The sequence below is a fragment of the Primulina eburnea genome, chromosome 13 (assembly GCF_022965805.1).
Source record: "Primulina eburnea isolate SZY01 chromosome 13, ASM2296580v1, whole genome shotgun sequence".
Taxonomy (NCBI): Eukaryota; Viridiplantae; Streptophyta; class Magnoliopsida; order Lamiales; family Gesneriaceae; genus Primulina; species Primulina eburnea.
This window is the reverse complement of record NC_133113.1, coordinates 139,739-154,847: the sequence shown is the minus strand read 5'-3', so window position 1 is coordinate 154,847 and position 15,109 is coordinate 139,739. Positions and strand designations below refer to the sequence as shown.

Here is a 15,109-nt window from a genome sequence, read left to right as displayed (position 1 = left end):
GAAGGAGGCTGTGCTATTTTAGCAAATAGTAGATCTCTTGTGAGATAGTCTCACAAATCTTTATCTGTGAGACGGCTTAACCCTAACGATATTCAAAATAAAAAGTAATACTCGTGTTTGGTTGGGTGGATTAAATAAGGATAGATTAATAGTCCAATATTTATCGTTAAAATTTTAAGTTGTTTTAATAATCATTTTGACCCGGTTTAAGATCCAATTTTATGGATAACTATTTGATTAATAAAATTGGATCTTAAACCGGGTCAAAATGATTATTAAAACATCTTAAAATTCTAACGATAAATATTGGACTATTAATCTATCCTTATTTAATCCACCCAACCAAACACACCTTAGTATAAAAAGTAATTTTTTTCATGGATGACCCAAATAAGAGACCCGTCTCACAAAATGCGACTGTGAGACCGTCTCACACAAATTTTTGCCTTTAGCAAAATAACGCAGCCCCCATTGGAGAGCAATGGGCTGCACCATTCAGGGGCGTAGCCAGAATTGGGGGCTAGAAAATAAAAAAAAATAATCTAGAAATCAATACAACATTTTTCACATGAAATAAAAATTAAGTGCAAACCACAATTTTCACAATATAATCATCAAATCTGGATAAATATTTTTCAAAAGTTCAAATATTAATCATATGATAGAGTACACATAACAAAAAAAAATACAACTTACGCCAAAAGAGGGTAACTTAAATAAACACTACTTTAGTTGCAACCTTCGATTTTTCAAAAGATCAAATCTATCAATTATGTAATCTGTGTCAATGTCATGAGCAATCTCTCTCTCAATATACAAAACCATTGCATTGTTTAAATATTCATGCTCCATTTTGTTGCGAAGTGGTGTCTTGAGAAGTTTCATCCCTGAAAATGCTCGCTCAGTTGTAGCAGTAGAAACTGGAAGAGTCAAGACCAAACGAATCAGTCTATCAATAATGAAATAAATCCTCGTATTCTCTGTTTCAACTAGTAGTCGGCATAATTTAGGAAGAGAATCAACATCTTTAAACCTCGGATCCTCAAACACATCAAGCTTGTAATGATCCAATTGAGTCTTCAAATGTTTCATGTCATCTTTGGAAAAATCATTGGGATAAAATTTATCAATTAAAGAATAAATAGCACTTTCAGAGAATGATTTGAAGCCATCACATAGATTCAAGGCTTCACAGAGAGTGAAAAGCTCTATTGATTTTTCAGTAAATCGTGTATTCAACTCCATCAGCTGTTTGTCAATCACAACATTGAATACATGAAAATGATAGTATTCTTCCACTGTAAAATGATTTTTCTGTTGACAAGAACGTTAAGTGCCTTCAACATAAAGAGCAGTCAAATCAGGCACTACAATGTCATGATTATCACAAAAATTATTCACATTTCATAGAAAATCTTCCCATTCATCATCTCGCATTTTCTGGAAAAGCAATTTTGTAGTCGTGACTAAACTCATTGCATTCAGAATGTCTTGATTTTTTCTTTGCAAAGCCTGACATAACATATCAGATGTTTCCAAAACTCTATGCATCAATAACAAGATAAATACAAAATCAAATGTCATCATCTCTTTAAGCAAACCTTTAGCCTCCGCACGTATACTAAAGGTAGACTCCCCCCCCCCCAATGAAATCTTCTAGAAGTGTAACATAATGTGAACTCCATCGAGTAGATGCAGGTCGTTGCAAAGTAGTAGCTTGATTAACTCCAGTACCAGTTCCAAGTTCTCCAGATTCTATCAAATCAATGATTTCATCTTCTCGAATTGATTTCAATTGAGAGTGTTTGAAGAAGAACCCACAAAATTGACAATTGAACTCAATTTAGAAAAAAATATCCATACATCTGATACCTCTTTAGCTGCTGAAACTAATGTAAGTTGCAGCCGGTGAGCAAAACAATGAAATATAATATGCAAACGGACAATCTTTGAGAAATAATGCTTGTAATCCATTCCATTCTCCCCGCATGTTTCTAGCACCATCGTATCCTTGACCTCGCATATTTTCAATCAAAAGCTTGTGTTGTGTCAAGATACTACATATATGTGTTTTCAAAGTCAAAGAATTAGTATCATCAACACCAATAACTTCAAAAAATCTCTCCCTAACAAACCCATCACAATCTACGTATCGCAAAACAATAGCCATTTGTGATCTACGAGATTCATCAATTGCTTCATCAACAAGAATACAGAATTTAGCATCCCCTACTTCATCACGGATTTTACTTCGCACAAGATGGGCAATAATCTATAGAATCTCTTGTTGAATTGATGGTGATGTATACTTGGCATTTTTAGATGCTTTATCTAAGATAATATCATCAATTTCTTTGCACAATTCTCCTTGAAATTTGACGAGGTCAAGAAAATTTCCACGATTATGAGAATCTACAGACTCATCATGTCCTCTAAATGCACACCCTTGTAATGCTAGCCATCTTACAGCTCTAATCGATGTCCTTATAAACAATCTGTTTTGCTTTACAATATTCTCAGATTGTTTATTCATCCTTCTATCGATATGTTGAGATACATTTTTCAAGCCCTCCCATTTTTGCATAGCAGTACTATGTAATGAATTGCAATCTCCTTCATGTCTTTTCAGTGGACATGTTTTGCAATTCACTCTTTTCCAATTCTTAAATCCTTCAACCGTAAATTTCTTCTGATATGATGAAGGAACATCAAAAAGATAACACGGGAAACAAAATGCATAGAAAACTCGAGCCATGGAAACTTTACGAACCAAGAAGACTGAAAACTACGTTTTTTATGCTTAAAATCAACACGTGGATATTCATATATAGGCTGATATGGTCCCATAACAACATATTCTCTTCGAACATCGTCTTGTTTATCACATGGATATTCCCATATCCAATTCGTTTCCCAGGATCACGCTCATAATATGGATTATTTCCTTCCAATGGATCGAGAGCAACTTCATTGTCAGGTTTCAGTTTTTTGGTTTTCAATGTAGATCTTGAACTTGACGGTAGATGATCATTTGGAGTTTTTGATAACTGCTCATTGTTTTTCTGGATGAAATAATCGGTAATGCTTCGTTTTGACATTTTCATTCATCTATAAATAAAAAAACCTATAAACGTCATTTTATTTCACCTAAATGAATACTCTTCATTTAAATTAAAAGATGAAAAAAAAACAATTTTGTATATCTTTTGAGCAAACAAACATCACAGACACTAAACAGATGATTCATGGTGATAGAATTCCATAAAAGAATACCATTAATTTATTGCAAGTTTTTAATCTTGAACCCAGAATAGACCAAACCCAGATTCAAAAACACTAGAAATTACAAGAATCTTAGGGAAAACATAAACCAATCAACTCCAAATAATCTAAACTTGAAACCTAGCAAGAATCAAGAAGGATTATGCTTAAAAAAGATTAATTATTAGAGATATACCTGACAAGTAACAAGAATTTGAAAGTGACGGGTAAAAAGAGTATACGAAAGAAGGAGAAAATTGGGGAAAAAAAACAACAAGGGCAAAAGAGGGGTGTGCGGAAGTACCGAAGGAGGGATAATTGAAAGATGAATTCCAGTTTTACGCCTGAAGCTGTGGCCTGTGAGAGGTTTTTTAATTTATATATATATATATATATATATATATATATATATATAAATTCCAAAATCAAGCCCAGCCCAGCCCAGCCCAGCCCATGCCATACCTACGCCTCTGGCACCATTGGAGATGCCCTAAGCTAAAACACCATTTTGGTGCAGTATTGGAGATGGCCTAAGCCATTTGATTTTACGTCTAAGTTTCGGTTCTAGTTCGGTTACAATTGGTACCAAACTTCTTTTTAATTTTGGTCTCGAATTGCTCCAACCGATTTGCACATCATTTTTTTTTGTTTCTTTTTACATGCTCCATTTATTCTTTTTGTCAAGAATCACACCAAATTAAACCCCCAACCTGAACTGTTTGTCATAATATTTTACATAAGATTATGAGAATCTATAAACGACATTATATAATTAAAGAAACCGTAATTCACTCTCAAGATTCTCTCCTAACTACGTATTACATTTTACAAATGTTTTACAAATGTCGTTTTATCTTACTTTATTGTACTCAAACATATTAGAATTTATTAATTTAGTTTTGAATCATGATTATTATGTTATCTAATTTTATTTTTATATGATTTGAGCTATATTTGGAAAAAAAAAAATGAAAACCAACTGAAACGACCGAAACCGTAAATCTAATTTTACGTGTAAAACCGCGATTTTTTAAAAACACTGACCAATCGCACATGACAATTTGATATGAATTTTTCGAGGAAAAAAAATCCCAAAACCCCAATGAGATCACCAGAATAATACTTCATACATCAAGCTGCTCTGAGTCTCACCACTGATGAAGAAAACTTCAAAGCTCTCAAGTTATGACAAAACCACCTTACAAGTTGTCTCTTGATTGGCATCACAAAAGTTTGTAAAATGAGAGAGAGACAATTACCGTAACATCTATAAGACCTAAATTCCTTCTTTCTTTTTTTTTTTGCAGAAACGATACTTGCTTTCTAGCTGTTATCAGGGAATTTAGCCTCGTAATCATGTGGAACCTGCATGGATTCGGAAAACAAAAAAATTTCAGCTAGCTTTTGCACGAGTTAAAGAAATGGAAAAGACAATTAACATACCATAAATGAGGCGGTGATCATCTTTCCAGCAAACCATCTACCGTGGAGTGCTCGTTGTGCAGCAGTTGAAGATTGAGTATTTTCGAACCTCAGGAATACACATCCAGCAGAATCCCTACCAGCCAAAAAAAAGCACCCAGAGTAAATTTCCAGCCAAATCTGAGGGAATTTTAAGTGTCTTAAAGCTTCACATTGTAATGAATATGTCGGAACAAGGATTAATTTGTGCATATTGCCAATAATGGGAGTCCGGAGTTTACTTTGGAGAATGCGATCATAGTTTCGCAATCAAGAAATTCCGTAAACCATAACTAAAAGTCTAAAACGAAAGAACTATAAACACGAAAATTTTATAAGAATGACAACAGGAAATCCAAGAGCTTAAGACGACAACTACTTACTTGTCTACATAAATATGCTTTAATTTTCCAAACTTTGAACATTCATCCTGCACGTCTTCCTTTACATCCAGATCAAAGTTTGTCTCAGCCTGAAATCAATATTTTCTTGATCCCAACAACCGATAAGAAAAGGCGATGCATAATAAGATTCGTTCAACAAACCTCAGATTGTGTGTCAAACATGTTCTTCAGCAACAAACATTCACTGGGAACACCAACAGGATCTATAGATGGACCTGTAACAGCAGGAATAGAAAGAACTGCAGCAGCCAAACCAGGAGGCCCATGAGCAGAAGATAATCCGAGTGGTGCCGATGGTAAGGAAAGGCCACGGCTATCAACAACAGGAGAGCCAAATGAACAATTATACCGGAAAATTGTAAATAAATTGCTGCAGCAAACCCTACAAGCAAATCGCAAATAGATTGATATTAAACCTTGATACAGTTCCGGTGCGGTCCAATTTCTGCATGAGAAGCGCTCGAGACTGTGCATTTAAGGACTGCCAACCAAAGAAAAAAAGGTGGCATTTTCAGAATGAAATAGAAATAAATAAATCCCATGGCAATGAGACAGTTAATATCAACGGAGAAATGACTTCGCAGGATAAGCAGACAAAAGTTCACCGAATTCTAAAAAACTGCTAAATTATTTTGATGCTCAGAAGTTATGAAATCTAAGTAGTCAGGGTTAGAATGAAAAAAAAAACAAATAATTGCAATCAATCTGCGACAAGTTACAAGAGTTATCACAATGGCCACAAATTACCAATCACAAACAAATACAGCATGTAGCAAGCAAAGTATGAATGTGCTCAAACAAACTAACCAAGCCACTGCCATCGTCATCATCAAGATCAGTAATATTTGCCCCAGCGTTTTGGATACCAGATTGTTCCGTGACAGCAGAAACCTAAAAACAGAGAAAAACCCAAAAGCATTTATACTAAAAGCATTTCTAGCACTGTGTATAAACTGTCTGCTTGTACTAAAATCATGTGAAGGTGATAGAAAAGTACACTTATAAATACCTTATTAAATACTTTAGGCTATACCGTATTTGCAATACCAATGACCAATCGATGGCAGTAAAAAAAAAACTTGTGATAGCAAAACTTCACATGCTTCAGTAGGGCAACAGTATATAACTTGAATGAAAAAAAATATCAGGACGAGAACTGATCGTCAAAGTTTCCTATAGTGACTGAAGCTTGTACTAAACAAATTGCGATCACCGGTAATTTTCACAATCAGTTAGAAATGAGACCTATAATACCCAAAAATGATGTGCAAAAGACTCTGGGCATTATCTTGTCACAAGAAATCCAAATCCCAAATGCCACTAAACGCTTTCCAATATGTTCACCACTCAAAAGAGTGAAATCATTTACATTTGATCATTCTTCAAGATAGAACAAAAACAGAGAAAACACCTAGACATCTCTCTGGGATTGAAAATTTAATGTAGAGGGATATAGTAAGTTTCATCACCTTGATTACTCGACCTGCAATCTCCAGTTCCCCGTTTAGATTTTGAGCAGCATTTGCATCTTCTATACGTGCAAACTGCAGGGAACCAATGTTAGATAGGTATTTTCCGTGAGCCCATGACTATTTTCTTTATGATGACTACTTTATGTTGCACCTGGAACAGCATATTAGAAGCATAATTATTTAGGGCACAAGGCGCACTAAAGCGCTAGGGTACTCTGAAACATGATGTGCAAGACGAAGCACACGCTTTATCGAAATAAAGAGCATTTGACATAAATTTTAAAATTCAATATATATAAAATGATTTATACAATCAATCTATAATATTACATAAATTAAATATTTTTACAAAGATAGCAAACATTATAAATAAAAATTTATTAATCAATAATGTACATAAATTATAACCAGAAAAAAACTTTGATCATCTATAATTCATTAGCAAGTCATCAATTCATAGTATACTAAGGAAAAAACTTCAAATATCTAAATCATCAAATTCCTCTTCATCTTCCTCAACTATATCATCATCTTCCAAAACCATTGTGAGTCACAAGAGTAGAAGAAATTACTTTAAAAGTTTGCATAGATGATTGCATTACCATCTAAATCATCAAATTCTTCATCATCTTCCTCAACTATATCATTATCATCATAGGCGGAAGATTATAGTAAAAGTTTGTAAAAAGAACTACCGAACGTTTTGATAAAAAAGTCTTGCACAAATGAGTGACAATATGTTTCTTTTATCATTAAATAGCCATGAGTTTTGTTAATTGGGCTTCAAAATTCGAGTTAACTTTTATTTTCTTAAAAAATATCAATCTACTTCTTTAAAGCGCACGCTTATGCGCCTCTTGGATACCTCGCGCCTAGGCAGAGGCGCATACTATAAGCGCGCTTGTTTTCAGGTGTCGCGCCTGGGTAATGACCTAGTCGCAACGGGTGCCGTAGCCAGCTGCACGCTTTTAATAAATATGAGTAGAACTATAAATGTCCTCAGGCTGCCACACTCAAAGTCGACACATAGCATAAGCAAACCAAAATCACCTGTATAAATGCGTAACCCTTGCAATTCCCAGTCCCTAAGTCAGTGGGCATCTGCAACAGTTCAACAGCTCCAAAAGGTTCAAACACCTAAAAATCACGCCCAAAACGTGAATCAAAGTTAAATTCAAAAAATAGAATAGCCTCAGAAACTAAATTATTTAAATCACAAGCAAAAAGATACACACCTGGCGAAGCTGATCTTCTTTGATAGTGACTGGCAGATTGCCAACATACAGCCTTTTAGCTCCCCCTGAATATGTACCAAGTCCACTTTCACCAGAAGCAACGGAAGTAGATTGAACAAGATTCTTTTCAGCCTCTGATGGTTTAACCATCACTGGCTGGCCAAGAAGAGGCTGGCCACAGAGAGCTATAGCCATGGGAACTGACATGACATCATAAAATTCAATGTATCTGCAAAATACATAATAAAAGGTACAATATCAGGAATCTATGAAACAGAAAAAGACATGCTCACACATGTATGCATCGCTCATAATATAAGAGTACAGTTAACTATGACAGGGCACATTTTCTGCAACATCTAGATGATAATACATAAAATTTCTCACATTTAAAATGACAATTGTGATAATCATCTACAACAAAAATCAATTGACTCGAAATGTCTCCTGGATGCTTATCTAGTTCCAAAAATATTGGGAAAAAGAATGTGCATTTTCATGTTAGTCCAAAGGGACTTTACCAAACTTATTCTGAAATTAGACATTCTCAGCTGTACCTGTGCTTCTTAATTACAAAGTGAAACCTCGTACCCAAGCAAGACACATCAGACTAATTTAAAGTATATAAATAATTCTACTTGTATTTAATCAAATGCAATAGGATATGAAGTTAACTTTCCAGGCTCAAATCTAAAAAGCCACGATTACCCAAATCCTTTGGAGCGTCTGGAATTGCGATCCAATATTAGTTGTACATCTCTGACCTAGAAACATCAAATCAAAACTATTGCTTTAGCTATAAAAAAAAACTGTTGCTCTAGCTGTACATTCCGACCACATAACCTCATGGAAATAAGTTGCTTCTAAATAATAAAAAGTAGAAAGCATGAATGTTTGCTGAAGTTTCATATAAAAAAAAAGTAAAAACAAAATCAAAACTCTCCGGGGAAAAAAAACATAAACACTCCAAGGAACCAGTCACATGCATTTCCTTAACCAATGATGGCTCAATAATTCATACTTAAAAGGATAAAACAAAATAAAAATCTAGCTTGCATGGTAAGCTTCATTGCTTTGTTATACATAGTGTTCTATAGATAGATAACTTAGAGAGAGCAACGAGACGTTAACCCAAGATTAGTTCAACACTATTACTAGGTGGTAATAATGCAACAGTATAATGCATTACAAGACCAAAAAAGCAATTGTAAGTCAACCTCTTAACTTGAAAGATCACATAAAATGACTAATCGAAACAAGGAGGACAACCTTGCCAGCCCTAGAGAAGAAATCATAGACGTCTCTTTCACTTGCCTTCAAAGAGATCTACGGAAATTGTAACAGGCTGAGTTAGAGAGCCTCCAAATACAAGCAAACAACAGAAAAAATGCTTATTTTGTGGTTCAACTACCTGGTAAGCAAAAACCGTTCTTTGATCTCGTTCAGGATCAGCTACTGCCCCTTCCTCTTTTTTCTCTTTGTATCTTCTGTGGAACGAGAAAAACATGAAAGTTAAGATATACAACTCCATATTAATAAAAATGATCTTTCTAGTTAACCCATAATCAGCACCCAGGACAAACGGCATAGCCAAGTACGAGTAAATGCTTTCCTCCTTCAAAAGCAATCAATCAAGTGGAAGATTCCACATTTATAAAAGAGAGTAATTCCAAAATATGAGTAAAACTTTCTCCATTACGCTTAAAAGAGGCCAAAGCCATGATCATAATCCTGTAGGCAACTCCAGAGAGTCAATATGCTGTACAGCTATTGTACATTTGGTCAAACAAGAAACTTCTGGATGATTAAGCAATAAGACCAACCTGGGAATAAAGTGCCAATTAAGAGAAATGTGAACACGGAAAAACTGCAGGCATTGAACTAACAACGGGCCTGTCCCTCTATGGCAAACCTAATGTTACATTTGGTACCACCATATTAAAGAACAATATTTTACATGAAAGTGCAAAATATGTAAATCATAGGCATAGCTAAATTACAAGAAAAATGGGTACAGCAACACTGACAAGCAGTGACTTTTCAGGTACACAAATATAAGAACATGCACCATCCATAAACATAAAAATCAACCATCAATCATCATGAAATAATGCTGCTTTCAACCAATAAAAGGGAAATATTATGTGTGACAAGTCTCCAAAGGGGAGAGAGAGAAAAAGAAAAAAGAAAAAGGAAAAACAGAGGGGAGGAGAGAGAGAAACTTCCTAATGAAACATTGATTAGTAGAAGATGCAGAGGTTTCAGTTTATAGCTAAAAACTTAATGTAAAGTTTTGTACTTTATAAAAGCGATAAAGCACATATCCAAAGTTACAAACTTAACAATATTAGTTCATTGCATACAGGAGTACATTTGGATAGTATAGATGATCACAATATGCTAACTCTATTATGTTTCTGATTGCAAAAACAAGATCTCCAAATTGAGATGAAAGACGAGAAGAGAGTAAAACTACTACTAAATGACCAGAGTTCCAAGGTAAATTTTGTTAACGTGTAGGATCTCAAACTACAGAAAAGTACAGATTAGATCAGAAACTTAACTTTTCGAGTAAATGAACACATCTGGTGACCAATATAAAACCAACAGAAACTGTCTGGTTTCGGCTGAAAAGACTTCAGTAACTTTTCAAGTCAACGAGCACATCTAATGACCAATACAAAAGCAGCAAAATAAGTTAAATCATTTTCGTCCGAGAAGACCCAAGTAACATATCTATAGCCCATCAAGTGTCCCTCATTTCCATTCATGTCAGTATGTTGGTGCGTCAAGCCCATGGATTGCCCAACCAAGTACACGCCATCTATTCTCAACAAACATCGACAAAATACATGCTTTCATACTGTTATGCCACCTGTTTCAGTAAACAAAGTTGGCAATTCTTCTTCTAGTGTCAGGCTCCTCACTGTTGTACTTACAGCTTCACCATTGTTAGTGCCGATTTTCAGTTACATGCTGCTGCCGTAAAATTCGCTCACTATTTTTCACCACACAATCAGTTAAGAATGCTCATAATTTCAGATCTTCTGCAAGAAAATATTGCCTTGGTGTTTGGCACTGTTGTGGTCTTGTGGATCAAATCTGTTGGCATTAGGACCATGTTGATCAAATGTGTTGGAAATTGGAATCTCATTGTTAGTTTTTTGTTCGACAGGTTTGGGGTATCAACTTCTATAGGCCACACGTTTGTTGCAATGGGACTTCGAGTGTGGCCCTGCAGTGGTAGCATGTCGGGCACTTTATGGGTTTGAAAATTGATCAAGGCCATTGTTAAGGATTTTTCAATTCAATATTATAAACTTTAAAATGATTTAACAAAATATCGTGGAGGGTTTTTACCAAAATAATGTAAACCTTCATTCTAAAATGGCAGAATCAATTTGTCCATCAAGAATGGTGGAATTCAATGTATATTTATTCTGTCATTCACAGTAGCTAAAAAAACGTTGTGTGCTGCCTGCTGTAGGCTTTATACTTTGGAAAAAAAAACAATAATTAACCCACAAACACTTAAAAAAGGTTGCCCTTGCACAGGCATTCGAATGGGGCAGCTTTATTCTAAAGGTCCAGGCAACTGTAATTTCAAGACACCGAGAAAGCACCTTTGACATTCTTTTTGTGAAATATTTTTTCAAGATGCTTTAAGTAGACAACATTTACTCTCTCAATATTTTATTAGAGATTTCAACTTAAATTGCTTGAATCTATTTATTCAAGTTTTACACAAACTTTCTGAAAATTTGTGCACCAGAATACAAATTAAAGACACAAATAACTCTATTTATGAATTTAACTTCATTATACCAGGTAAATGCATATTTATGAGTAAGCTTTTTAAACTTATCAAACTGTGTACCTAATTCTTATTTTCATTTAATTTGAAGCAGCTGGCGATCAATGGGATCATTAAATTTTTTATTTCCTAACTCTTCATAGGTATCCATTATTTTTTTTTTGATGATATTTTTTTACGAGAGAGTGGATTGTTGTAATTTTTATTTGCCATGTATAATTTTTAGTAGATGTAACGTATACAAAAAAATTAAAAAATTAGAAATATAAATTAATATCATTGCATTTGTTTCTAGCATGATATGACTTTCAAGTTTGTTCATCGAAATTAAACTATAACTTTACACGTGATGTATGAAAGATCATTATTTTTCACCTAAGTTCATTTTTGCTACATGTTTATTTTTCGACTTATTGCTATTAACCTAAGTTCATTTTTGCTACATGTTTATTTTTCGACTTATTGCTATTAATTAATTAGTTGCCCATCGAGTGTAGGATGACATGAAACCCCCAACTCATAGATCCCAATGTACTATATTTACGAGCAACCCCAATCTCATAGACCCCAATGTACTATATTTACAGGAAACCCCGGTCCCATATACTCCGGCTTGAAGCCTGCACAGGCTTCAACTGTTGATTTTAAAAAAAAACAAGGAAAAAATGTTTCACTTTAGGATAAAATAGGTAGTAAAAAAAAAGTTACGTACAGCTTCTTTAAATTAAACGAATATTTGAATTAGACACGCTATTTGACAATTTTTAAGAAAAAAAAACGTCATTCATCTGATACAAATTTATATTTATACACACATATTTTAAGAAAAAGAAGAACAAAGCCTGCTTGTGAAATAGGCAATAGACTATTCAACCGACAGAGTACAAGGTCAAGTTTTTAACTTAGCTGCAGTAATTTCGCTACTGTGAATGATGGAATCACTGTGCATTGAATTCTTCTAAATGAAAATTGATTTAGCCATTTAGTACAGGTTTTTACCTTAATAAGGTAAAGCCCTTCCATTCACATTAATTGGTTAAATCTTTTTAAAAACTAAAATACTAAATTAAAAACCCCTTGCTAAGATTTTATTTACTGTCTGATATCCATTTTATAATCTGATGTCCGTTATACATAAACTTATCCAGAAAAATTTGAGAGAAATATTGGAAGTATGAATACCACGTAAATCAATATGGTTGATCTAGTAATATATTCTATATAAAACAGCTTAATGCACAAAATGAAGATACACGTATGAAATCTATAGGTTCATACCACATACCAAGTTAAACAGTCCATATTTATAATAAAGAACTAGGAACTTAAGTTTACCTCATGTCACGATCTCGACCTGCAAATTCTCTATCAAAACGTCTTTCCTTATTATCTTTATCCGCACTATGTTGACCATCCCTATTCTCCCTTTCCTGCTCATCTGGATGCCTCTCTAAAAATCTCTTGCTCTGCCTCAACCTATCTCGCTCTCCTTCCCTTTTAGTTCCCCCTTCATAGCCTAGGACATATTCTCTTTTGCTCCTGTTCCGATCATTTTCCTTGTCTCTCTCCCTATCTCTTTCTCTTTCACGGTGTCTGTTCCTGCCTCTCTCTTTCTCACTCACTTCCTCCTTATCCCTGTTTCTGAGATTCAGATTATTATTGTCTTTCTCAATCTCTTCATCTCTTGAAGATGAACCATGATGAGAACTCCTATTTTTCTCACGATTAGAAGTCCCATTTTTCCCTGCCCTAGGACGCTTAGATGGGTGACTAGAATCATCACGATCATAATCATTATTTCTTCGCTTCAGCTTCCGACTCAGATCTTTCTCTTCAGACTCAACTGTACCATCATTGCCATTCACCTTAAGCTCCAACCGATCCTTCTCTGGATTTTCAACAGTACTTTCCAAATACTCGTATTCATCAAAATCCATTCTAGATCAACCAATCAATAGTGTAACACGAAGAACTTTGCCACAACTAATATCTGCAGCAAGCACCAAAAATAATAAATCTGAAACACATAAACAAGTTTTTTCATCAACTTTCAGATGAAAGTTTAGGTTACCAACTTAGCTTAGGTAATTTAAGAATGTCATAGGAGTACAGAAATTTAAACTATTATCAAAGAATTCAAACTTCAGAAGTAGAACATGCTTTGAAAGGAGGGATGAAATATGAAAAAAGGTTGGTCAGGATGATATTCCGATAGAGGTATTGAAGTGCCCAGGGAAGCTGGGTGTTTAATGGCTTACAGATTTAACATGATAATGAAAACGAAGAAAATGCCTTATCAGTGGAAAGTAGGTATTAACGTACAAAATTGTGCAAGTCATAGGGATATTAAGCTAATGAGCCATACCATGAGACTTTGTGAAAGAGTGATAGAAACAAGACTATGGAAGGAGACCAAAATGATCGAAAATCAGTTTGGTTTCAGATTGACAATAGAAATTAACCATACCATCATTCATGACAACTGTTGTTGTTGTATAGAAATTAACTATACCATCATTCATGACAACTGTGACATGTGATTTCGTTGTGAATGTCCTTCCAAAATCCAAGTAATGATAATGTGAATAATGTAATTATAATGATTATAATGAGGCCAGTTGCACAGCTAAAAATGACACAGATTGACAGATAACACACCACCACACAAATTAAAAAATTGCAAAGCTCTCAAGTTTCTATTAAGTATGACTATATCAAATACACAGAAATCATGCATCACGCATAACAAAAATAGAGAACTTGGATATGAAAAATCAAGAACATGCTTATTCAATGTGAGCACACCAGACAAGAAAAAAGAAGTCAGAAAATGGGAAACGTCTGCAAGTCTGACGTGATTGATAAGTAACGAAATCGAATAGCAAAAACTAATCGTCATCTGTGGGAGAACGAAGAACAAAAACTCAGGAAAATTTCAAATGAATATATATTTGAAAAACCCACGAATAAAACAAACAAGCGGAATTTTGTATCATCGTAGAGCTTACCTGTGTATAGGGATACAATTCAAGAAGCAACGGAGGACTGCCGAGGGTTTAACAAAGAACTGTTGAGGGCTTCAGCTTCTGAACCAACGTTTGCTTGAAGAGAGTAGAATACAAGTGGGCTTCATCGTTTTACGGGGCCCCTCAAAAAAATAAATTATAATGAATTACCTTTCAATTTTCCAAATGCAACTTAAAATAAATTTATTATCATTTTAATACATAATCTCTTTCCATCGTTCTTTTTATAAAAGTTAGATTTTAAAAGTTCTCTAGCCTTCAAACAATTAAATATAGTTTTCTAAACGAATAGTTACATTTCTTTTTTCAGTATTGATATAACATGATAAATCTCGTGTCGACCCAATTAAGCTTCGAAACTCTTGAAATAATCCTAATTTGCTTATGTTTTTGGATTAAATTACTTGATCAATGATTTCAAATGTATTATGAGTTT

At 34.3% G+C, this 15,109-nt stretch overlaps 2 protein-coding genes across 3 annotated transcripts; both read right to left on the bottom strand.

Annotated features, from left to right (window-relative positions):
- Nucleotides 1-723: 723 nt before the first annotated feature.
- Nucleotides 724-3,098, bottom strand: LOC140809073 (uncharacterized). The gene is made up of 4 exons (XM_073166549.1): nt 2,886-3,098; nt 2,310-2,689; nt 1,964-2,249; nt 724-1,314 (listed from the first exon to the last, which is right to left on the bottom strand). Exons 1-4 carry the CDS (start codon nt 3,096-3,098, stop codon nt 724-726), a joined length of 1,470 nt encoding a protein of 489 aa, XP_073022650.1.
- Nucleotides 3,099-4,571: 1,473 nt separating this feature from the next.
- Nucleotides 4,572-14,800, bottom strand: LOC140808852 (uncharacterized). Of its 2 annotated transcripts, XM_073166158.1 has the most exons (14): nt 14,656-14,800; nt 12,983-13,637; nt 9,245-9,320; nt 9,103-9,159; nt 8,542-8,597; nt 7,834-8,062; nt 7,649-7,735; nt 6,596-6,670; nt 5,934-6,017; nt 5,543-5,607; nt 5,268-5,439; nt 5,106-5,194; nt 4,705-4,819; nt 4,572-4,626 (listed from the first exon to the last, which is right to left on the bottom strand). In XM_073166158.1, exons 2-14 carry the CDS (start codon nt 13,582-13,584, stop codon nt 4,585-4,587), a joined length of 1,749 nt encoding a protein of 582 aa, XP_073022259.1. In that variant the 5' UTR covers nt 13,585-13,637; nt 14,656-14,800; the 3' UTR covers nt 4,572-4,584. The 2 variants fall into 2 exon arrangements, with proteins under 2 accessions (XP_073022259.1, XP_073022260.1); XM_073166159.1 differs by lacking the exons at nt 8,542-8,597; nt 9,103-9,159; nt 9,245-9,320.
- Nucleotides 14,801-15,109: the final 309 nt, after the last annotated feature.